Source organism: Mesoplodon mirus, assembly GCF_964341445.2.
Source record: "Mesoplodon mirus genome assembly, chromosome: 6".
NCBI classification, from domain to species: domain Eukaryota; kingdom Metazoa; phylum Chordata; class Mammalia; order Artiodactyla; family Ziphiidae; genus Mesoplodon; species Mesoplodon mirus.
Window position 1 is genome coordinate 72625187 of NC_138982.1, and position 26535 is coordinate 72651721.

Genomic DNA, 26535 nt, shown 5'->3' on the forward strand with positions numbered 1-26535 from the left:
TCCACAACGGGAGAGACCACAACACTGAGAGGCCCACGTACCGCAAAAAAAAAAAAAGGACGGGGGGATCGACAGTAACACATTCATAGTAGGGGACTTTAAAACTTCACTTTCACTAATGGACAGATCATCCAAAACGAAAATACATAAGCAAACACAAGCTTTAAATGATACATTAAACAAGATGGACTTAATTGATATTTGTAGGACATTCCATCCAAAAACAACAGAATACACATTTTTCTCAAGTGCTCATGGAACATTCTCCAGGATAGATCATATATTGGGTCACAAATCAAGCCTCGGTAAATTTAAGGAAATTGAAATTGTATGAAGTATCTTTTCCGACCACAACACTATGAGACTAGATATCAATTACAGGAAAAGATCTGTAAAAAATACAAACACATGGAGGCTAAACAATACACTACTTAATATGACGTGATCACTGAAGAAATCAAAGAGGAAATAAAAACATACCTAGAAACAAATGACAATAGAGACACGACAACCCAAAAACTATGGGATGCAGCAAAAGCAGTTCTAAGAGGGAAATTTATAGCAATACAATCCTACCTTATGAAACAGGAAACATCTCAAATAAACAACCTAACATGGCACCTAAAGCAATTAGAGAAAGAAGAATAAAAAACCCCCAAACTTAGCAAAAGGAAAGAAATCATAAATATCAGATCAGAAATAAATGAAAAAGAAATGAAGGAAACAATAGCAAAGATCAATAAAACTAAAAGCTGGTTCTTTGAGAAGATAAACAAAATTGATAAACCATTAGCCAGACTCATCAAGAAAAAAAAGAAGACTCAAATCAATAGAATTAGAAATGAAAGAGAAGGAACAACTGACACCACAGAAATACAAAAGATCATGGGAGATTACCACAAGCAACTCTGTGCCAATAAAATGGACAACCTGGAAGAAATGGACACATTCATAGAAATGCACAACCTGCCAAGACTGAATCAGGAAGAAATAGAAAATATGAACAGACCAATCACAAGCACTGAAATTGAAACTGTGATTAAAAATCTTCCAACAAACAAACGCCCAGGACCAGATGGCTTCACAGGCAAATTCTTTCAAACATTTTGAGAAGAGCTAACACCTATCCTTCTCAAATTCTTCCAAAATATAGCAGAGGGAGGAACACTACCAAACTCATTCTACGACGCCACCATCACCCTGATACCAAAACGAGACAAGGATGTCACAAAGAAAGAAAACTACAGGCCAGTATCACTGATGAACATAGATGCAAAAATCCTCAACAAAATCCTAGCAAACAGAATCCAACAGCACATTAAAAGGATCATACACCATGATCAAGTGGGGTTTATTCCAGGAATGCAAGGATTCTTCATTATATGCAAATCAATCAATGTGATACACCATACTAACAAATTGAAGGAGAAAAACCATATGGTCATCTCAATAGCTACAGAAAAAGCTTTTGACAAAACTGAACACCCATTTATGATAAAAACCCTCCAGAAAGTGGGCATAGAGGGAACTTTCCTCAACATAATAAAGGCCATATATGACAAACCCACAGCCAACATCGTCCTCAATGGTGAAAAACTGACAGCATTTCCACTAAGATCAGGAACAAGACAAGGTTGCCCACTCTCACCACTCTTATTCAACATAGTTTTGGAAGTTTTAGCCACAGCAATCAGAGAAGAAAAGAAAATAAAAGGAATCCAAATCGGAAAAGAAGTAAAGCTGTCACTGTTTGCAGATGACATGATATTATACATAGAGAATCCTAAAGATGCCACCAGTAAACTACTAGAGCTAATCAATGAATTTGGTAAAGTTGCAGGATACAAAATTAATGCACAGAAATCTCTGGCATTCCTATACACTAATGATGAAAAATCTGAAAGTGAAATAAAGACAACACTCCCATTTACCACTGCCAGAAAAAGAATAAAATATCTAGGAATAAACCTACCTAAGGAGACAAAAGACATGTATTCAGAAAATTATAAGACACTGATGAAAGAAATGAAAGATGATACAAATAGATGCAAAGATATACCGTGTTCTTGGATTGGAAGAATCAACATTGTGAAAATGACTCTACTACCCAAAGCAATCTACAGATTCAATGCAATCCCTATCAAACTACCACTGGCATTTTTCACAGAAGTAGAAGAAAAACTTTCACAATTTGTATGGAAACACAAAAGACCCCAAATAGCCAAAGAAATCTTGAGGACAAAAAACGGAGCTGGAGGAATCAGCCTCCATGACTTCAGACTACACTACAAAGCTACAGTAATCAAGACAGCACAAAAACAGAAATATAGATCAGTGGAATACTATAGAAAGCCCAGAGATAAACCCACACACATATGGTCACCTTATCTTTGATAAAGGAGGCAGGAATGTAGTGGAGAAAGGACAGCCTCTTCAATAAGTGGTGCTGGGGAAACTGGACAGGTAGATGTAAAAGTATGAGATTAGATCACTCCCTAACACCATACACAAGAATAAGCTCAAAATGGATTAAAGACCTAAATGTAAGGCCAGAAACTATCAAACTCTTAGAGGAAAACATAGGCAGAACACTCTATGACATAAACCACAGCAAGATCCTTTTTGACGCACCTCCTAGAGAAATGGAAATAACAAAAATAAACAAATGGGACCTAATGAAACTTCAAAGCTTTTACACAGCAAAGGAAACCATAAACGAGACCAAAAGACAGCCCTCAGAATGGGAGAAAATATTTGCAAATGAAGCAACTGCAAAGGATTAATCTCCAAAATTTAAAAGCAGCTCATGCAGCTCAATAACAAAAAAACAAACCACACAATCCAAAAATGGGCAGAAGACCTAAGTAGACATTTCTCCAAAGTAGAGTTCCAACAAACACATGAAAGAATGCTCAACATCATTAATCATTAGAGAAATGCAAATCAAAACGACAATGAGATATCTCACACCAGTCAGAATGGCCATCATCAAAAAATCTAGAAACAATAAATGCTGGAGAGGGTGTGGAGAAACGGGAACACTCTTGGACTGCTGGTGGGAATGTAAATTGGTACAGCCACTATGGAGAACAGTATGGAGGTTCCTTAAAAAACTACAAACAGAACTACCAGATGACCCAGCAATCCCACTACTGGGCATATACCTTGAGAGAACCATAATTCAAAAAGAGTCATGTACCAAAATGTTCACTGCAGCTCTATTTACAATAGCCAGGAGATGGAAACAACCTAAGTGTCCATCATAAGATGAATGGATAAAGAAGATGTGGCACATATATACAATGGAATATTACTCAGCCTTAAAAAGAAACGAAATTGAGCTATTTGTAATGAGGTGGATGGACCTAGAGTCTGTCATACAGAGTGAAGTCAGTCAGAAAGAGAAAGACAAATACCATATGCTAACACATAGATATGGAATTTAAGAAAAAAAAATGTCACGAAGGACCTAGGGATAAGACAGGAATAAAGACACAGACCTACTAGAGAATGGACTTGAGGATATGGGGAGGGGGAAGGGTAAGCTGTGTCAAAGTGAGAGAGTGGCATGGACACATATACACTACCAAACGTAAAATAGATAGCTACTGGGAAGCAGCCGCATAGCACAGAGAGATCAGCTCGGTGCTTTGTGACCACCTAGAGGGGTGGGATAGGGAGGGTGGGAGGGAGGGAGTCGCAAGAGGGAAGAGATATGGGAACATATGTATATGTATCACTGATTCACTCTGTTATAAAGCAGAAACTAACACACCATTGTAAAGCAATTATACTCCAATAAAGATGTAAAAAAAGAATAACAAATCAGGCATTTTTTAAATCTCAAGTTAATACTAGCACGGCTAACACAAACTATCAACTATACACAGAAACACTGCAAATCACAAATACAGCACGAGACCCAGACTAAATGTATCTCCAACTCAATGTTTTCTTAGTATAATCCCAAAATGCCTGCAGCCACTACAAAACCACCCAAAAGAGAGCAAGTTAGAGTGGAAAGAAAAAGTAATCTAAATTAACTGCAAATTATTAAAATATCTTACTTGCAAACTGCACAAAAATTTTAACTATGAGAAGTTACTACTAGGGTCCTTCCCCAGATTTTGGAAAAGGCTTGGCTAGTGAGCAGTCCAGAAATTTAAGCTTCATTAGCTTAAGAGACAAAATCTGCATAATCCATCTGCTTTTCACTTGCCAACATTTTGTTTGAACCATCAGACTCCTATTACCTCCTCCCTATTCCTCATCCTTCTGGCATTATACTTGTTTTATGCCTGCACTGTTATTTTAGTGACGTTTCCAAAGGAGAAAGAAATAGACTCATCTTTCCTTCATGTTTAACTCTTCATTTTATACTCAACCTTTTGGCATCAATTCCAATTAAATCAATAATATGTAGTTTATATCATTGAACTACTGACTTAATTTCATTATAGCTATTGCTTACATCTTGTTTTTTTAAAGTATAAAAGATATCCACAAATGTAAAAGCAGTTAAGGCCTAAGAAGATGAACAGAAAGAACAGAATAGTAGCTGGAAAAAGGTAGCTTACTGATCTATATATAACATTAGGAGTAATCAAGTTTCCAAATTTATACTGTGCCCTCTCTTGAACCAAAAGTAATTACAAGGTAAAAATAAAAAACATTTTCAATCATAAGCTTAGTGGAAAAACTGTACTTAGTTAAGGCAGTGTGCTCACTTAATCATACGCTAGATTTGACTAAACAAGTTCTGACATGTAAATTAACTTTTCTGGAGTTCAATACCTTTGACTTGAATTCCAAGCTTTTTGAGGGCCTCTTCAACAGACTGACTTTCTCGTTTTCTCATAAAGCCATTATCAATGTGCACAGCAATGACTTGCTCTTGGTTCAAAGCACGATTCAACAAAGCTGTACAAACTGTTGAGTCTACTCCACCACTGAGCAAAACCTACAGGGTGAAATGAAAATTCAAACTGAGTAGAATAAGGAAAAAGAAGATAAGTTATCAGCTTAAATCACTACCTAAAAACACTGTTTGGGGAATTCCCTGGCGGTCCAGTGGTAAGGACTCCATGCTCACTGCCAAGGACCCAGGTTCAATCCCTGGTCGGGGAACTAAAATCCCACAAGCTGTGCAGCAGAGCTAAAAAAACAAAACAAAAAAACAAAAACAAAAAAACACTGCCTGTACAAAAGGTATGTATGGTAACTGAAAGAGCACTCTGAAACAGTGCAACTCAAAAGCACATGATCACCCAGTCAAAATTTAAGGGCTATGCTGAGTAAGCCAACTCTGAGTTCTAATATCACTGACATAAATTTATACACTTTCAGATGTAAATTGCTTACCAAAACTTTTGATGTGCCAACTCTCTCTTTGATCTCTCGAATGCACTCAAGTTCTCTGTTCTGCACAGTGAAGGTCCCACTGCACCCAGCTATGTCGAAGAGGAAATTTTTCAGTATTACTTTCCCATTTTCTGTAAGGCCAACTTCAGGGTGGAACTGGGCTCCATATAATTTTTTAGATTCATTTGCTATACCTTTATAGAGAAAATAATCATAAATTAAAAATTTTTCCTATTGAACAGACTCAACCAGAGCCCACAGCAATTCCTCACAATTTCTTCCTCCATAAATGTGGAAACTGATACAAATTAGTGGATTTTTAGCTATGGGGAAAAAAAATGCAAATAAAAACTACATTGCCATGGTGCAGCTTTATAAAGGTCTTTCCTTATACAGCAATTAATGAACTACATGACCTTGAAATAAGTCCTACAGAGATAATTCACATTACCCTCAGTTCTCTACCTAGGTTACTGCAATTGTCTTGTCTATTTAATGAAGTGATAACTTGATTTTAGGTCTCGGTCCCATATGCAATGTGCAGGTACCAATTTTCTATATTAGAAAATCCTCATACATTAAACCTATCAGAATATTCTAAGTGTTTCTTTCTTTGGTACTATTAACCAAATATAACTTCATTGACTTGATTAATGTGTTTCTGACACTTTATCATCTATAAAGCAGCAGATGTTAGGCTAGATGTTTTACATAGACATGTACTACCCCGTATGTATGGCTCTGAGATATTATTCCAGGCTTTCAACATCTGACCATCAGTGTGATATACCACATTAACAAAATGAAGGATAAAAATAATATGGTCATCTCAATAGATACAGAAAAAGCAATAGATAAAATTCAACATCATACATGATAAAAACTCTCAACAAACTGGGTAGAGAAGGAACGTACCTCAACATAATAAAGGCCATATACAACAAGTCCACAATTAACATACTCAGTGGTGAAAAGCTTTTCCTCTAAGATGAGCAACAAAACAAGAATTCAACAAAGTATTGGACATCCTAGCCAGAACAGTCAGGCCAGATAAAAGAAATAAAATCATCCAAATTGAAAATGAAGAAGTAAAACTGTCTCTATTTGCAGATGTCACAACACTGTCTCTAGGAAACCCTAGAGATTCTACCAAAATGCTGTTAGAGCTAATAAATTATTTCAGCAAGCTTGCAGAGAAGAAAATCAAACTACAGAAATCAATTGTGTGTGTACCAACAACAAACTGTCAGCAGGAAAAATTAAGAAAACATTGCCATCAACAAAATCAAAAAGAATAAAACACTTAGGAATAAATTTAACCAAAAAGGTGAAAGATCTGTATACTGAACATTGTAAGACCTTGATGAAAGAAACTGAGGAAGGAACAAATAAAAGGATATTCCATGTTCATGGATTAGAAGAATTACTACTATTAAAATGTCAATTCTCACCAAAGTAATCTACAGATTCAATTCAATCTCTATCAAAAGTGGCAAAGTAGAAAAGTGGTGACCTAGGGACTAGGGAATGAGGGGAATAGGGAGAGTTGGTTAAAGGGTACAAATTACTGGGTTTAAGATGAATAAGGTCTGAGGATATAATCTATAATATGGTGACTATAGCTGATAGCAAATTTCAGGGATCCAATACAGTGTTAAGAGAGCAGAAATTAAATGTTCTCACCAAAAAAAAGTAAATACAGTTGACCCTTGAACAATGCAAGGCTTAGGGTTACCTACCCTTTGTGCATTCAAAAATCTGCATATAACTTTACAGTCAGCCCTCTGGATCTGCAATTCCACATCCACAGTTTCAACCAACAACACATCACATACTACTGAAGGACATATTTAGCGAAAAAGATCCACGTATAAATTGACCCACATAGTTCAAAACCGTGTTTTTCAAGGATCAACTGTATGTGAGCTGATGGATAGGTTAATTAACTCAGTGGGGAAAAATCCTTTCACAATGTATATCAAATCATCACATTGTACCCTTTAAGTATTTTATAATTTTGTCAATTATACCTCAATAAAGCTGGAAAAGTTAAATTTTAAAACAAGTTGGGAGAAAAAACCCCACCAACCTAAAATTCTGTGCCCTGAGAAACTACCCTTCAAAAATTCAGTAAAAATAAAAAACTTTCTCAAACAAACAAAAATTGAGGCCATTTGTTGCCAGGAGACTACCCTGCAAGAAATATTAAAGAAGTTCTTTAGGAAGATTGGTTCAAGATGGCGGAGTAGAAGGACGTGCACTCACTCCCTCTTGCAAGAGCACTGGAATCACAACTAACTGCTGAACAATAATTGACAGGAAGACACTGGAACTCATCAAATAAGATACCCCACATCCAAAGAAAAAGGAGAAGCCACAATGAGATGGTAGGAGGGGTGCAATCACAATAAAATCAAATCCCATAACTGCAGGGTGGGTGACTCACAAACTGGAGAACAATTATACCACAGAAGTCCACCCACTGGAGTGAAGGTTGTGAGCCCCACGTCAGGCTTCCAAACCTGGGGGTATGGCAATAGGAGGAGGAATTCCTAGAGAATCAGACATTGAAGGCTAGCGTGATTTGACTGCAGGACTTCGACAGGACTTGGGGAAACAAGAGACTTCACTCTTGGAGGACACACACTAAGTACTGTGTGCGTCAGGACCCAGGGGAAGGAGCAATGACCCATAGGAGACTGAACCAGACCTACCTACTAGTGTTGGAGGGTCTTCTGAAGAGGTGGGGGGGGGGTGGCTGTGGCTCACCATAAGCAGAAGGACACTGACAACAGAAGTTCTGGGAAGTATTCCTTGGCTTGAGCCCTCCCAGAGTCTGCCATTAGCCCCACCAAAGAACCAGGTAGGCTCCAGTGCTGGGTCACCTCAGGCCCAAAAACCAACAGGGAGGGAACCCAGCCCCACTCAACAGCAGACAAGCAGATTAAAGTTTTACAGAGCTCTGCCCACCAGAGCAACACAGAGCTCTAGCCACCACCAGTCCGTCCCATCAGGAAGCTTGCACAAGACACTTAGATAGCCTCATTCACCAGAGGGCAGACAGCAGAAGCAAGAAGAAATACAATTCTGCAGCCTGTGGAAAGAAAACCACATTCACAGAAAGATAGACAAGATGAAAAGGCAAAGGACTTTGTACCAGATGAAGGAACAACATAAAACCCCAGAAAAACAACTAAATGAAGACAGGCAACCTTCCAGAAGAGGAATTCAGAATAATGACAGTGAAGACGATCCAGGACCTTGGAAAATGAATGGAGGCAAAGATCTTGACGATCCAAGATATGTTTAACTAAGACCTAGAAGAATTAAAGAACAAACACCTAGAAGAATTGAAGAACAAAGAAACAGAGATGAACAATACAATAACTGAAATGAAAAATACACTAGAAGCAAACAACAGCAGAATAACTGAGGTTGAAGAACGGATAAGTGACCTGGAAGAGAGAATGGTGGAATTCACTGCCGCAGAACAGAATAAAGAAAAAAGAATGAAAAGAAATGAAACCAGCCTAAGAGACCTCTGGGACAACATTAAACACAACAACATTTGCATTACAGGGGTCCCAGAAGGAGAACAGAGAGAGAAAGGACCCGAGAAAATATATGAAGAGATTATAGTTGAAAACTTCCCTAACATGGGAAAGGAAATAGCCATCCAAATCCAGGAAGAGCAGAGAGTCCCAGGCAGGATAAACCCAAGGAGAAGCATGCCAAGACACACAATCAATTTGACAAAAATTAAAGACAAAGAAAAATTATTGAGAGCAACAAGGGAAAAACGACAAAGAACATACAAGGGAACTCCCATAAGGTTAACAGCTGATTTCTCAGCAGTAACTCTACAAGCCAGAAGGGACTGGCAGGACATATTTAAAGTGATGAAAGGGAAGAACCTACAATCAAGATTACTCTAGCCAGCAAGGATCTCATTCAGATTCGACAGAGAAATCAAAAGCTTTACAGACAAGCAAAAGCTAAGAGAATTCAGCACCACCAAACCAGCTCTACAACAAATGCTAAAGGAACTTCTCTAAGTGGGAAACATAAGAGAAGAAAAGGACCTACAAAAACAAACCCAAAACAATTAAGAAAATGGTAATAGGAACATACATATCGAAAATTACCTTAAATGTGAATGGATTAAATGCTCCAACCAAAAGACACAGGCTCGCTGAATGGATACAAGAGCAAGACCCATATATATAATGTCTACAAGAGACTCACATCAGACCTACATACAGATTGAAAGTGAGGGGATGGAAAAAGATATTCCATGCAAATGGAAAGCAAAAGAAAGCAGGAGTAGCAATACTTGTATCACATAAAATAGACTTTAAAATAAAGAATGTTACAAGAGACAAGGAAGGATGATCAAGGGGGGATCAATCCAAGAAGAAAATATAACCATTACAAATCTATATGCACCCAACATAGGAGCACCCCAATACATAAGGTAACTGCTAACAGCTATAAAAGAAATCTACAGTAACACAATAATAGTGGGGGACTTTAACAACTCACTTACACGAATGGACATAACATCCAGACAGAAAATTAATAAGGAAACACAAGCTTTAAATGATATAACAGATAAGATAGAGTTAATTGATATTTATAGGACATTCTATCCAAAAACAGCAGATTACACTTTCTTCTCATGTGCACATGGAACATTCTCCAGGATAGATCACATCTTGGGTCACAAATCGAGCCTTGGTAAATTTAAGAAAATTGAAATCATATCAACATCTTTTCCAACCACAACGCTATGAGAGTAGAAATGAATTACAGGGAAAAAAAAACATAAAAAACACAAACACGTGGAGACTAAACATAAATAACCAAGAGATCACTTAAGAAATCAAAGAGGAAATCAAAAAATACCTAGCGACAAGTGACAATGAAAACACGATGATCCAAAACCTATGGGATGCAGCAAAAGCACTGCTAAGAGGGAAGTTTATAGCAATACAACCCTACCTCAAGAAACAAGAAAAATTTCAAATAAACAATTTAACCTTACACCTAAAGGAACTAGAGAAAGAAGAACAAACAAAACCCAAAGTTTGTAGAAGGAAAGAAATCATAAAGATCAGAGCAGAAATAAATGAAATAGAAACAAAGAAAATAGCAAAATCAATAAAACTAGAAGTTGGTTCTTTAAGAAGATAAACAAAATTGATAAACCATTGGCCAGACTCATCAAGAAAAAGAGGGAAAGGACTCAAATCAATAAAATTAGAAATGAAAAAGGAGAAGTTACAACAGCCACCGCAGAAATACAAAGCATCCTAAGAGACGACTACAAGCAATTCCACGCCAATAAAAAGCAATTCCACGCCAATAAAATGGACAACCTGGAAGAAATGGACAAATTCTTAGTAAGATATAACCTTCCAAGACTGAACCAGGAAGAAACAGAAAATATGAACAGAGCAATCACAAGTAATGAAATTGAAACTGTGATTAACAATCTTCCAGCAAAGAAAAGTCCAGGACCAGATGGCTTCACAGGTGAATTCTATCAAACATTTAGAGAAGAGCTAACACCCATCCTTCTCAAACTCTTCCAAAAAACTGCAGAGGAAGGAACACTCCCAAACTCATTCTATGAGGCCACCATCACCCTGATACCAAAACCAGACAAAGATACTACAAAAAAAGAAAATTACAGACCAATATCAATGATGAATACTGATGCAAAAATCCTCAACAAAATACTAGCAAACAGAATCCAACAACACATTAAAAGGATCATACATGATGATCAAGTGGGATTTATCCCAGGGATGCAAGGATTCTTCACTATATGCGTATCAATCAATGTGATACACCATATTAACAAATTGAAGAATAAAAACCATATGATCATTTCAATAGATGCAGAAAAAGCTTTTGACAAACTTCAACACCGATTTATGATAAAAACTATCCAGAAAGTGGGCATAGAGGGAACCTACCTCAACATAATAAAAGCGATATATGACAAACCCACAGCAAACATCATTCTCAATGGTGAAAAAATGAAAGCATTTCCTCTAAGATCAAGAACAAGAGAAGGATATCCACTCTCACCACTATTATTCAACATAGTTTTGGAAGTCCTAGCCACGGCAATCAGAGAAGAAAATGAAATAAAAGGAATACAAATTGGAAAAGAAGAAGTAAAACTGTCACTGTTTGCAGATGACATACTATACATAGAGAACCCTAAAGATGCCAGCAGAAAACTAGTAGAGCTAAAGAATGAATCTGCTAAAGTTGCAGGATGCAAAATTAATGCACAGAAATCTCTTGCATTCCTATGAACTAACAACAGAAGATCAGAAAGAGAAATTAAGGAAACAATCCCATTCACCACTGCAACAAATAGAATAAAATACCTAGGAATAACCCTGCCTAAGGAATTAAAAGACCTGTACTCTGAAAACTATAAGACACTGATGAAAGAAATTAAAGATGATATCAACAGATGCAGAGATATACCATGTTCTTGGATTGGAAGAATAAATATTGTGAAAAGGACTGTACTACCCAAGGCAATCTACAGGTTCAATGCAATCCCTATCAAATTACCAGTGGCACTTTTTACAGAACTGGAACAAAAAAACTTAAAATTCGGAGACACAAAAGACTCTGAATAGCCAAAGCAGTCTTGAGGGAAAAAATCGGAGCTGGAGGAATCACACTCCCTGACTTCAGACTATACTACAAAGCTACAGTAATCAAGATAATATGGTACTGGCACAATAACAGAAATATACATCAATGGAACAGGATAGAAAACCCAGGGATAAACCCACGCATATATGGTCACCTTATCTTTGACAAAGGAGGCAAGAATATACAATGGAGAAAAGACAGCCTCTTCAATAAGTGGTGCTGGGAAAACAGGACAGCTACATGTAAAAGAATGAAATTAGAACGCTCCCTAACTCCATACACAAAAATAAACTCAAATTGATTAGAGGCCTAAATGTAAGGCCAGACACTATAAAACTGTTAGAGGAAAACATAAGAACACTGTTTGACATAAATCACAGCAACAACTTTTTTGATCCACATCCTAGAGTAATGGAAATAAAAACAAAAATAAACAAATGGGACCTAATGAAAGGTAAAAGCTTTTGCACAACAAAGGAAACTATAAACAAGACAAAAAGACAATCTTCAGAATGGGAGAAAATATTTGCAAACAAATCAATGGACAAAGGATTAATCTCCAAAATATATAAACAGCTCATGCAGCTCAACAGTAAAAAAAAACAAACAATCCAATCCAAAAATGGGCAGAAGACCTAAAAAGACATTTCTACAAAGAAGACATGCAGATGGCCAAGAGGCTCATGAAAAGCTGCTCAACACCACTAATTATTAGAGAAATGCAAATCAAAACTAAAATGAGTTATCACCTCACACCAGTTAGAATGGGCATCATCAGAAAATTTACAAACAACAAATGGTGGAGAGGGTGTGGAGAAAAGGGATCCCTCTTGCACTGTTGGTGGGAATGTAAACTGATACAGCCACTATGGAGAACAGTATGGAGGTTCCTTAAAAAAGTAAAAATAGAATTACTGTATGACCCAGCAATCCCACTACTGGGCATATACCCAGAGAAAACCATAATTCAAAAAAACACATGCACCCCAATGTTCACTGCAGCACTATTTACAATAGTCAGGTCATGGAAGCAAGCTAAATACCTATCGACAGACAAATGGATAAAGAAGATGTGGTACATATATACAATGGAATATTACTCAGCCATAAAAAGGAATGAAATTGGGTCATTTGTAGAGATGTGGATGGATGTAGAGACTGTCATACAGAGTGAAGTAAGTGAGAAAGAGAAAAACAAGTATCGTATAATAATGCATTTATGTGGAACCTATAAAAATGGTACCGAGGAATCGGTTTGCAGGGCAGAAATAAAGACACAGATGTAGAGAACCAACGTATTGACACCAAAGGGGGAAAGTGGTGGCGGCGGGGGATGAATTGGGAGATTGGGATTGACATGTATACACTGATATGTATAAAATAGATAACTAATAAGAACCTGCTGTATAAAAAAAATAAATAAAATAAAATTCAAAAAAAAAGTTCTTTAGAGAGAAGGAAAATGATAAAGATCGGAAACTTGGATATACATAAAAAAGAGTATCAGAGCAGGAATAAATAAAGGTAAAATTAAAATTTTCTTCTTCCTAATTGATGTAATAGATAACTGTATTCAGAATAATATCAACAGTGATACATTTATGTATGCTTATAGATAGATATGCTTATTCATGCTTACTTATAAGTGAAATGAACTGACAGCAATGTACAAGGGATGAGAGGAAAGAATTAGGTTTATTTTGTTATTATAAGGTACACTACTTGTGAAGTGGTACAGTGTAATTTCAAAGAGAATTTGGGTTAGTTGTAAATGTATATTGTAAAATCTAGGGCAACTTTTTCTAAAAAAAGTAAAAAAAGAAATAGAACTGATATGCAGAAAAGAGAAAATGGGATCACATAAAATGCCCAATTAAAACCACAAAAGGCAGAAAAAGAATAGAAGACAAAAATAAGAACAAAGAACAAGGACAACAAATAGAAAACAGTAACAGATATGGTAGATATTAATCCAACACTATCAATAATCACTTTAAACTCCAATAGTCTAAATGCCTCAATTAAAAGACAGAGGTTGTCATAGTGGATCAAGAAGAAAACCTAACTATATATGTTGTCTACAAGAAATCCACTTTAAATATAAAGACACAGATCAAAAGTAAATGGATAGAGAATGATATATCATGATAACACTAATTATAAGATAGCATGAGTAGATACATTAATGTCAAACAGAGCAAACTTCAGGCAAGAAAAGTTATCAGGGATAAAGAGGAGCATATATATAATGATAAAGGGGTTCATTCCTAAAGAAGACATAATAATCCTTAATGCGTATGCACCTAACAGGAAAGCAACAAAATAGACGAGGCAAAAACTGATATAATTATAGGGAGAAATACATGAATCAACTACTGCAGTTAAGATACTTCAACATCCTTCTGTTAGAAATAGAGCCAATTACTGTAATCCATCGCATCAACAGGCTAAAGAAGAAAAATTACATGATCATATCAATAGATGCAGATAAAGCATATGAAATAGATCCAAATGCCCATTCATGATTAAAACTCTCAGGAGACTAGAAATAGAGGGGGACATCAATTTGATAAAGACTATCTTCTACAGCCTACAGCTAACATCATACCTAACCATGAGAAACTCAAAACTTTCCCACTAAGATCAGGAACAAAGTAAGGATGTTCCCTCTCACCATTGCTTTTCAACATCATAATGAAAGTCCTAGCTAATGCCATAGGACAAGAAAAGGAAATAGAATAAATGATTACAACAAAGTTGCCGGATACAAGGTTAACACACAAGAGTTCATTGCTTTCCCATACACCAGCAATGAACAAGTGGAATTTAAATTAAAAATACAATTAACATTAGCACGTCCCCCCCCAAATCAAATACTTTGGTATAAATCTAACAAAATATGTACAAGATCTATATGAGAACCCAATCACTCCTAAGCACTTCTACCTCTACCACCCGGTTTCTTACACAGTCTCCTTTCCTGATTACTACCATAGATTTCTAGCTGGTCTCTGCTTCTACATTTAACAGTCTCTTTTCTCCTCACTGCAGCCAGGGTAATCCTGAAATCAGATTGTGTCTCTCTCTCCTTTGTTAAAAACTCCACCTCACTATGAGTAAAGCCAACATTTTCACAGTGGTCTCAAAAGTCCTGGTGTTCTGGTTCCCAACAACCTCTCTGACCTCATCTTCTACCACACACTCCATGCTTACTCTGCTGTAACCATGTGGCTTCCTTGCTGTTTCTTAAACAAGGTCCCATCCCAGGAACTCTGTACTGCTATTTACTCTTTCCCTAAATATCCAAAAGGGTCAGCACTTACTTCCTCCATGTCTCATATCATCTAATAGGAACACCATCTCCATCTCTGAATACCCTATCTACAACAGTAACAGTCCTAATCACACATTCCACAACACTCTTCTCTTCTATTTATTTTTTCAGTGCATTTAAACACGTCTAACACCTGACTTATTTTGTATTTATCTGTGTTCTGTCTGTCCCACCCCTCCCCCATCTCTGCCCTCACCAACTATAACATTAAACGAGGTTTTGTCCATTTTGTTCACTGGCACCTAGAACTGTGCCCGGCACATGTGGGTACTCAGATATTTGTTAAATGAATTAAAATACATAAGCTCATCTACCACTATTGATCTCATATACGAAATAAAAACCCGTCAATATAAAAACCATTCCTGATAATTCCTATGCTAATACATTAATCTGTTAAGTAACTGCAGGTAGAATACTCAATTTATCCATTACGAATTTTTTTTCAACTTTTTAGGTGTAGCATATCAAACAAGAACTTTATTGATAACCCCACTTTTTTCTTTTGCAGATATCCAGGATTACCGGTGATTATTTACATTACAATTATTCAAGTAAGCAAGTAAAAAAAAAAAATCACAAACTGCCAGAAAATTAACTCCTCTTCCTCAAAAAAACAGAGAACAAAAAATGGTTTAGAGCATGCGTTGGCAAACTTCCTACAAAGGGTTAGACAGTATAAGCTTTAAGCTTGGTGGGACACGTACATATAGCCCCTGTTGTTTATTATAACCCTTTAATAATGTAAAAATCATTCTTAGTTCCTAAACATACAAAAACAGGCTACAGGCTGGATTTGACCCAGAGGTAATAGTCTGCCAACCCTGGTTCAGAGAAATGCCCTGAATGCTTAGTCTGGTGTTTTACAGCATCCAAGATACATGCCTATATATACCTAAGAAAAGCATAAAAAAAGGACAATTATGAATACAGCATGATGGAGAGGTAAACAGTTCTCAAATTTTTCCTGAGTTGTAGTTGTATTTTATGTCTGGAAAACATATTAGAATAAATATTTTTAAAAGTATTTCAGAGCAAACTAGTAAGTGACTTCTAAATAATCCTTCTAATATTAAATACCCTTCATAAATTAATGGTTGACCCTATGACATTTACAGTATCTTTAAAAAAATAAGAAACATCAAAAACAGTACCTCATACAGAAACATATGCTTATAGGCTTCTCAGATAAATTTTTTACAATGAAATTTGCAAAAGTTTTAGAATTTTTACCTGCCACTATACTCCCAGAACGTGCCACAACCTTGAATCCATCGGCTACTTTGTCTACACTATCTCCATGGGTAAGCAAAACAATTTCTTCCTTCTGAAGGCCCCTAATAAAAAATAAAACAATACACAAATAGCTTAATTATTAGACATGATTAATGGATTCTTTTGCTTTATTTTTTTCTAGCTTTATTGAGACATAATAACATATATAACATTATGTAAGTTTAAGGTGTACAATCGATGATTTCATATACATATATATTGTGAAATGATTACTACAGTAAAAGTTAACATATCCACCACCTCACACAGTTACCATTTTTTGTGTGTGGTGAGAGCATTTAAGATCCACTCTCTAAGCGACTTTCAAATATACAATACGGTGTTGTTAACTGTAGTCTACATGCTGTACATAAGATTCCTAGAACTTATTCATCTTATAATTGGTAGTTTTTTGCTTTAGAAATACTAGCTTCTTCTGTGTGTAAATCAAGAAAAGAGAGAAAGTATGTAACAGTGCAACACTGCTAGAATTTAAACTTATTCTGTCCATTATAAAGCAAATAACAATAATAAATTTCAGAAAAAGACAATCCATAAAAATTGAAAACTGAAACAATATATAAAGTTATTTTTTTTAACTTTTTATTTTATGTTGGAGTATAGTTGATTAACAATGTTGTGTTAGTTTCAGGTGTACAACAAAGTGATTCAGTTATACATATACATGGATCTATTCTTTTTCAAATTCTTTTCCCAATTAGGTTGTTACATAATATTGAGCAGAGCTCCCTGTGCTATGCAGTAGGTCCTTGTTGGTTATCCATTTTAAATACAGCAGGTGTACATGTCAGTCCCACACGCCCTGACTCTCCCCACCCCCAGCCCGTCCCCCTCCCCAGTAACTCTAAGTTCGTTCTCTAAGTCTGTGAGTAAAAAATAAATAAATAAAGTTGGTAATATAACGTCCCCCACCACCACACACACACAATTTCAAGAGGCTATAAGATAATAATTTCAAAATTATATCTCATTGGAATTTATCTTAAGGACAGAAGTAATTAATGGCATGGATTAAAACTATGTAAGTAACATTTATCAAATGCAATTGTGTGGACTTTCTTTGGACCCTGATGCAAACAAATCAACCATAAAGATATTTTTTACATTATGAAAAAATCTGAACAAGGACTTGGTATTAAATAATATTAAGAAGTAAAAAATTTTAAATAAAGCAAGAAGATAAAGTACTTTAAAAGCAAAAGGATGTTTTGCGGTTGTTATTACTGTCATCACTATTACTTAGGATTTGTGTAGGTTGTGAGTACCAGGATTTTAGATCTACAAAGACAGAAAAACTTTAAATCTTAACCAGATCTTTACATTTAAAGCCTCCCGTAGTATCACCTTCTACCAGCAAGATTCCTGAAGTAGTTCTCAAGAGTAGTCACTTGAGATACAGATCAATGTAAGCAACACCTCTCCATTATGAAGTAGAACAAGCACTGGATTTCAAAAACGTATTTTGGCAATGAGCAGCTTCAGTTCTTAAAATTATTTTGAGCAACTCGGGCTTTTTTTTATTACTACCCCTTTGAAAACAAGAATACTTGAATACAGATATGCTTATTTTTGTTCTTTCCAGTATTAAAGAAAAGCCAGCCACAGCCAGTTCTGTGTAAAAACTGGGAAATCTCCATTTCAGATAAAAGTTCTTAACTTGAATTTTAAAATTTCTGATCTGTCCGATTTGGAGAACACTATTCATTAAGAATTAATTTAGGCACAACTCAATGGAGGCTGTAAGAATATGTTAATAAACGAATCTATAAAAAATAATTAGCACAGTTATAAGAAATGATAATAAAAACAACATTAGCTGACATCAGCCAGTGTTTTACAGATTGAATGCAGTTAGGGAGAAATGTGATTTTTAAATAAAAATGAAATTTAGTTTAAAAAAAAAGTGAGTAACTCTATCAATAGTCCACCTAAATGGGCTATATCCAAAACATCAGAAAACCCTAAAAAAGAAAGCAAGTGACTAAAACTTAAGTTTTCTGGTCTTTCAGGAAGCTGAATGAAAACTCAGCTATTTTTTTTTAGTAAGGCAGAAGATAAATGATTCTAGAAAGCCAATGAACAGCTCATTCACTAATCTTCAAATACATTAGAGCTGCTGTACTTAATCTATTATCACCTAGCAATAAAATAAATTAATACATTCACTGTATTAAAGACAGTACACAAAGTATAGTTATGCTCAGATACAGTAGAGAAAGTGAGGAAGAGGGAAATAAAACACATATTTAGTAATGGGTCCAGCAATGGGTAGCTTGCTAAGTACCCAGAGCAAGAACATGGTAGAGGAAGACGTATACAAATGCAGGACAGTTTAAAACATTATCCATTTGCCACGTCTGTCATACTAATGTTTAGAATCACACTCTACTAAAAGAGTGAAAAGGGAAAACTACAAATGTTGGCATCACAATATGCTGTCCCAAAGAGGAGTTCAAGACTGCACAGGTACTTTTAAATTATGTCATTAAGTGCTTTTCTTATCCCTAATTAGCATCACTGCGATCTGCTGCTGTCTTAACACTCAACTGGAAGACAAATATGACAATTAACACCTTTGGCCACTACTGTGGCCTTAATTTTGTCTAAGAATTACAGATCTCCAATTTTGAAGAATAACATTCCCAGCTGTAAGTTAGTTAATCTACTAACATTCTTATTGATCTAAAAATATCTTTAATACCTGAATAACGAGCATGTGTTATCCACACTAATACTGAAGACTCCATCTTCTCTAACACTTTTTTTGTGCACAGTACCTCCAAATACCTTATTCATCATCTGTTCAAGAGAAAATAAATTGATGTTAATATAAATCAAAAGAAAATTACTCAATTTCTTACATTAATAATTTATGTTTCTTATTTTTAGGATAGCTGTTATATTTGTGCCCCCAAAATAAAGGAAGTCTGATAACTGTAGATAACTTGGTGTTATTGTATATAATTATAAAGTTCTTAAAAGGCATAGTTATAAAACAAAACTAAATTAATAAAAATTAACCTCAGGTCAAATTCCTAAACACTGGCAAATTTTCCATTTAGGGTACTTTAATTCACTGTTAAAAATAGGGATTTCTTTAACACTTACATCTGTTTAATTTTAAAGCATTTTAAAAGGCACTTTGAGCTTAGAAAGTACCTAGTTGGTATTAAAACCAGGCAGATATAAATTCCTCCAAACTGTTTAATCTTTGGCTCCAAAGGAATAGTCTGAAAGTCTGCAAAAGGCTGTCCTGTGGAGATGAGATAAGCAATAAAATATGGTCTTTCAATTAAATTTATTTGTTCAAATCCCATACACCTACAGACTTTTAAGTGGTCTCTACATTCTGACCCTTCTTGTGTCAATCTTCTTATTTATCACTTACGTATGTCCAAAACACCCCCAACACCAGACACACACAAGATTTTTAGGAACATTAAATGTGCATCAATAAAATCACTACAACCCATCTTGGTATGTCTGTTCCACAACAGATGTCATAAGATACCTGCCACAACAATATGTGATGCAGGTTGACCCAGCCCCCAACAGAAAAGTCGGCAGAGGGCTAAATAAATGTTCAGTCTTGTGATGCACAATGGCATATTCTTCAAAACCATCAGCAAATGCTGCCCTCTACATTCTCCTCTTAGACATTCACAATTAACCTCCCTGCAATAAAGGTTTGGGTTAAGTCCAGCAGTTAAAAAAAAACCCTGCTAATCCTTGTTTAACCCGGTATTTCCCAAACTAAAGACTCATAAGTAAAACACTTTCTGCAGCACCTTAACCAACACAGTTTAGGAAACACTGCTGCAGTCTAATCAGTCCCCTTGCCTCCAGTCTTGCTTATCTTCCAGCCTATATTCTAGAGATCTATGAATGTCAGCTACAAAGGTATAAATATGATTCTGTTAGTCCATTATTAAATTCTTAATGGCTCTCTATCATCTACATCTGGGTTGGTAAATTTTTCCTGTCAAGGGCCAAAGAGTAAGTATTTTAGCCTTTGCAGGCCCTACTGTCTCTGGAGCAACTGTTCAACTCTTGTCGTCGTTAACACAAAAGCACCCACAGACAATACTTAAAGGACTGGATGTGGCAGTGTTCCAATAAACTTTATTTACGGGCACTGAAATTTGAATTTCACTTAATTTTCACGTCACAAAATATAATTTTTTAAAAATGTTTTTCAACTCCAACCATAAAAACCATTTTAAAATCATAAAAACCATTCTTAGCTTGCAGGTCATACAAAAACAGGCAGTGGGCCAGCTTTGGCAGCAGGCTACAGTTTGCTGACTCCTTGTCTACAGGATAAAGTCCAATATGGAACAGACTTTTCAGTACATTGCCCCCGTCTAATTTCACTTCTCATCTTCCCTGTCATTCTCTACTCCAGCCATTCAAACTGGTGTGATTACTGAAGCTGACCGTGTTCTCTCCCCCCACCATGTCTTCAGGTCTATTCACAGTCCCAGGGGCCTAAGAAAGTATGTGGCCCAGAGCAGTCAGTCATTCAAATTTGCTGAATGAAAAATGAATGTTTTCCTCTACACCACTCAATGAACCTTGTGAACCTCTGCCTCCTCTAATTTGCAGTTCTTAATTAGAAGACAGCTGAATGATCAAGATAACCAAAGCTGTTGGAACGCTACACAATTTAAAAGTTCACAGTCTAAATTAAAGGCTTTTACAAGTAAAAGTAAAATTGAAGTAAAATTTAAAGCTATGTCACCTGTTCAGAAGGCTTTCATGCTTATTCTTGATTCCTGACTATGTATGCTACTTAAGGGTGAAAATACAAGGAGTTGAAAGACCAGCTAAGTGTGTGTGTGGGAGGAGGGAATAACTTTATGTAGAGTAAAACACTTTACTTTGTTAAAATTTTGTTTTAATATTCTATTTTGACTTAAGGAAACGGTTTTCAGTATGGATTCCTGATAACCTCGAGGTCCTAAATGCCTCAAAAAACACCCCTGTAAGTCTACTAGGTCTACCACTCTAATTGGGTCAGCTTCCCTCTTATCTGTCTTATATGCCAAAGTTTTAAAATAAATCTTAGATTTGGGAGGGGGAAACGGGAGGAAATTCCACCAATAAAAACCTGTGGGAGTCTATAAAGAAGCCAAATGCTTGTAATAAAGATGTTTCTTTAAAAAAAAAATGAAATTATAGTGAAGAGAGAAGTCACAGTCTAGAAGGTATAGGCAATATATATGATTGGCAAAAGTTTAGTATCCAGCATACATAAAAACAATCTAAAAAATTCAACAGAAAAAGGTGCAAAAAATCACAAATAAGCTTTTACAGCAAAGCAGACACTAATGACTAATGGCAAATAAACACATGAATCTCAAAATAAGGAAAATGATCATTAAAACTACAACATGATGTCATTTAATACCTCTTCAGCTAGGCAAATTCAGGAAAAAAAAAAAAAAAGCTGACCTTGTCAAGGCCTGGCAGGGATATAGAGCAGAAAGAATTTTTATATACTTATATACTGCTCTGGGAATGTACTTTGGGGGCAAATATCATTTCCTCGTGAAGCTGAGACTCGGCATTTCAATTAATGATTAGCCTAGAGAAAAGTCTGTCTATGTACAACACCAGATGAAGAGTCCAAAAATATTCATGGCAGTATCTGTAATAGCAAAAACCTGGGAAAAGACCAGTGATACTAACAGTGGAATGTATAATTAATTTGTGCTACATTCAAACAATAAACTCAGTAGTGAAAATAAAATTAATGAATCTCAAAACCAAAAATGAAAATACATGAAGTATGAGTTCACTTATATTAAGGTCAATAGGCAAAACTAAGTAAAATATTATTTAGAAATACAATATGTATAAAGCTACAAATAAAAGAAAGGGAATGAATAACATTTCAGGAAAGTGTTACCTCTTGCAGGAAGAGAGAAGAATGTAGAATGGAAAAAAGCATGAAGAGAGTTTTAAAACTCTTTAATATTCTATTTCTTATGCTGAGTGGGGCATAAACGGTAATAGAGGTAAAGGGAGCAAGGAGCAGGACAGACTTTTTTCTTCCAAAGCAAAGAACTACCAGGAAGCAATCAGAAAGACTCTTGAAAAGAGTTAATGGCAAAAGATGGTACAGAAGACACTGAAATAACTAAAATTTCAGGATGCCATGGAAGGGGCAAAGGTATATACCAGAGTGAGAACTTTGGTGCTAAAATTACTCAACTAAGAGTCACTAAGAAGCGGTAGTCCTTTACAAACAGCATATTAGCTACATGGTATTATTTATTTATTTGTTTGTTTGTTTATTTATTTATTTATCAGTATTTTATAGAAAGACAATTTCTGCCCAAAGAAGCAAGATCAGCCTATTCCCTTATACTACTATGAAAGTTCAGATGACAAAGGCAAAATTTTTTATGCATTTAACATAAGCAGGCCAGGCTCCGGCTATCACAGACCCCTACTGAATGACAGAAAAATGTGGTCTTACAATTATAAGGGGGTACTGACATAATGGAGAAACAGTCAGCCACTATCATTTAAATTAAGGGAGCATTTTCCAGACCTATTTCACTCTAAGTGGGTGCCAAAAAATATCTTGTGAGACTCTTCCTTACAAAATGTTATAATACCTCTCAATATACTAAAAACCATTTAATTACAGGTTGTGCTGGACTTCCCTGGCTGTCCAGTGGTTAAGACTCTACACTTCCAATGCAAGGGGGACAGGTTTTGTTTTTTTGTTTGTTTTTTTGCTGTACGCGGGCCTCTCACTGTTGTGACCTCTCCGGTTGTGGACCACAGGCTCCGGACGCACAGGCTCAGCGGCCATGGCTCACGGGCCTAGCCTCTCCGCGGCATGTGGGATCTTCCCAGACCGGGGCACGAACCCGTGTCCCCTGCATCGGCAGGCAGACTCTCAACCACTGCACCACCAGGGAAGCCTGGGGGAGAGGTCTGATCCCTGGTCGGGGAACTAAGATCCTACATGCTGTGTGGCATGGCCAAAACTTTCTTTTTTTTAAATTGTAATTATTAGTTGTACTTTATGATTAATATTGACTACTCCGGTAAGGAAGATCAATAAATTATGTAAATACATTACATCATGGGGCAAAGACATATTTAAAAAAAAAAGTCAGCCAATTTCCAATGTTCAATCTGATCAGGAAACAGGCTCTTATGAGAAAACATATTAGAATACTAGGTGGGAAAATCTAAAAATAAGCTATTATCCAAGTCAAATTTATAATCACCAGTTGACTTTTCGAAGCACATTACAGGGGAGAAAGAACCTTTTACTATAAAATTCTTGTTGCCTAGATAAGAAAATATCCATTATTATAGATTTTGTATTTTATATATTTTTAGTCAGCATTTCCTCTAAATCAATGGAAAACCATAACAATCAATTAACAAGAAGCAAAATCTGGTAAAGCTGTTTTGCAGACCAGTGATTTCTAATATTCTGCCCTTGTATCAAGAGTAGGAATAATAAAAATATTCACATTCTTACGTGAACATTGATTTATGTTTCCTTCCTTTACTGAAAGCTCCAGAGACAGTTATTAGAAAATGTATTGGTCTGTTCACTTTCTAACTTTTGAATAGCTTCCCTTTGTGCATTATTCATATCAATACACAAGTTTCAACCAGGTTGTTTAAAAAAAAAGACAATTCACTGTTCTTTCTGCTCACTACTAAAATGAGGAGGATCCCAAAATGGCACCAACACTGGGGTCCTCATGGTAGAATAAGCTTCCAAAAATAGCTGCCTCCAGTGTCTATGTCTCCAGGGTGAGCTCCAATTGCCTCCTGCCTCTCCAGGAGACTCTCCAAGATCAGCAGGTGGGTCTGACCCAGGCTCCTTTTAAATTACTGCTTCTGCCCTAAGTCTTGGAGCGTGTGAGATTTTGTGTGCACCCTTTAAGAGTGGAATCTGTATTTCCCACAACCCTCTGTCTCTCCCAAAAGTAAGCCCCAATGGCCTTCAAAGCCAAATGTTCTGGGGGTTCATTTTCCTGGTGCAGGACCCCTGGGCTGGGGAGCCCAATATGGGGCTCTGACCTTGGGGGAAACCTCTACAATTGTAATTATTCTCCCATTTGTGGGTCACCCACACAGGGCTATGTGTTTTGACTGTAACTCTGACCCTCCTACCCATCTCATTGTGGTTCCTTCTTTATATCTTTAGCTGTAGAAGACCTCTTCTGCTAGATTCTCATCAATAGTTGCTCTGTAAATAGTCGTTAATTTTGGTGTGCCCATGAGAGGAGGTGAGCTCAGGGTTTTCCTATTCCACCATCTTGGCCACTGCCTTACATATACACTTAATTAACATTGCAGTGAAGACACCTGGCAGACACCATCTTAACAAAATAATCAAAATGAACGTCACCTATCATGATATTAATTGACATCACGTGCCTCCTAATGAGATGCTCTGAGAAGAGCAAAGCATTACTTCTGTGGTATTCCTGACAAAAATACATAACCTGAATCTAACAATGAGTAAACATCAAACAAACCAAGACTGAGGACTACTCTACAAGGTAACTGGAATGTACATTTTTTTTAATTGCCAAGGTCATGAAAGAGAAGGAAAGATTGAGAAATGATTCTAAACTAAAGTAATGTAAAGCGACATGACAACCTAATACAACACATGGTCCTAGACTGGATTCATGAATTATAAGAGACATTAATGAGACCAACAGTGAAATGTGAATGGAGTCTGTGGATCAGATGCTAACACTGAGTCAATGTTAACTTCCTGATTTTGATAACTATACTGTGGTTCTGTAGGACAGAATTCTAGTACTTAGGATACAACAAGTAACAGAACACCTTGTTTGCAAATTACTCTCAAAATGGTTAAAAATGTCATAACTGGGGAAATGAGTAAAAGTATATAGGAGCTCTGTGAACTACTTCTGCAACTTTTATGTGTATTTAAATGTCTAAGTTTTTTTTTTAATGGACAGTGTTTTGTTGTAAGCAGTAATATATAGTTGCTTTTCTGAAAATCCCCACTGAAGTCAGTTCTGCCATACTAGTGTAGCAATTCATAAACAGTTGTAATATGAACAAATTATCTCATATAACTAAATATCTTACTTACTCTAAAGATAGAAAATACTAATACAGTAGGAGTCAAAAGCAGAATAAATTAACTCTTAAGGCAAATTCACAGATGCATATACCTGCATGCCATAGCAAATTCCAAGAACAGGCTTGCCAATAGTGAATATTGCTGGATCAAACCAGGGAGCATCTTCTGCATACACGGAATTAGGTCCTCCAGAGATGATAATAGCACTGTGGATTTAAGGAAGAGAGTAATGAAGATCTTTAACTGCTAATTTTTATACAAATTTTTATACAAGGTCTATGCCCTCTCTTGCTTGTACCACTGAGGGAGACTTGATACAGATTCAGAGATTTTGTGATGTTTTCACTATGCTATAGCAGATCCAGATTCTATCAGCCTATTAACAGCCTCTTACACAGCTTAATTTTTTTTTTTTTTTTTTTTGGCCACAGCATGCAGGATCTTCCTTCCCTGACCAGGGATCGAACATGTGCCCCCTGCAGTGGAAGCACAGAGTCTTAACCACTGGACCACCAGGGAAGTCCTCTACACAGCTTACTTATTTTTACTCTACTTTATTGCAATACATGAAAGTTTATCAATTCAACAAACACTTGTTAATAAGTACAAACTACCAAATATATAAAACCAATGTTTCAATCTATGAAGGTTAGCCTGTATTTGTTTTGTTTCCTCATCAACAGAGGAAGTAAATGAGAATTCTAAAGCGAGATGGTGAAAATACAGGTCTCCTGAGAGGTCAGGAGTGAAGCAG

At 36.1% G+C, this 26535-nt stretch overlaps 1 protein-coding gene across 3 annotated transcripts in view; it reads right to left on the reverse strand.

Moving 5' to 3' along the window:
* The window catches only part of GMPS (guanine monophosphate synthase), an 89627-nt gene that overhangs the window by 33868 nt on the left and 29224 nt on the right, over positions 1-26535 (reverse strand). For all 3 annotated transcript variants that reach the window (XM_082624653.1, XM_082624654.1, XM_082624655.1), the window contains 5 exons: positions 25873-25987; positions 19377-19474; positions 16613-16716; positions 5362-5555; positions 4795-4960 (listed from right to left, as the gene is read on the reverse strand). In XM_082624653.1, the coding sequence (XP_082480779.1) occupies positions 4795-4960; positions 5362-5555; positions 16613-16716; positions 19377-19474; positions 25873-25987 (677 nt within the window). The remainder of the gene's footprint in view (positions 1-4794; positions 4961-5361; positions 5556-16612; positions 16717-19376; positions 19475-25872; positions 25988-26535) is intronic.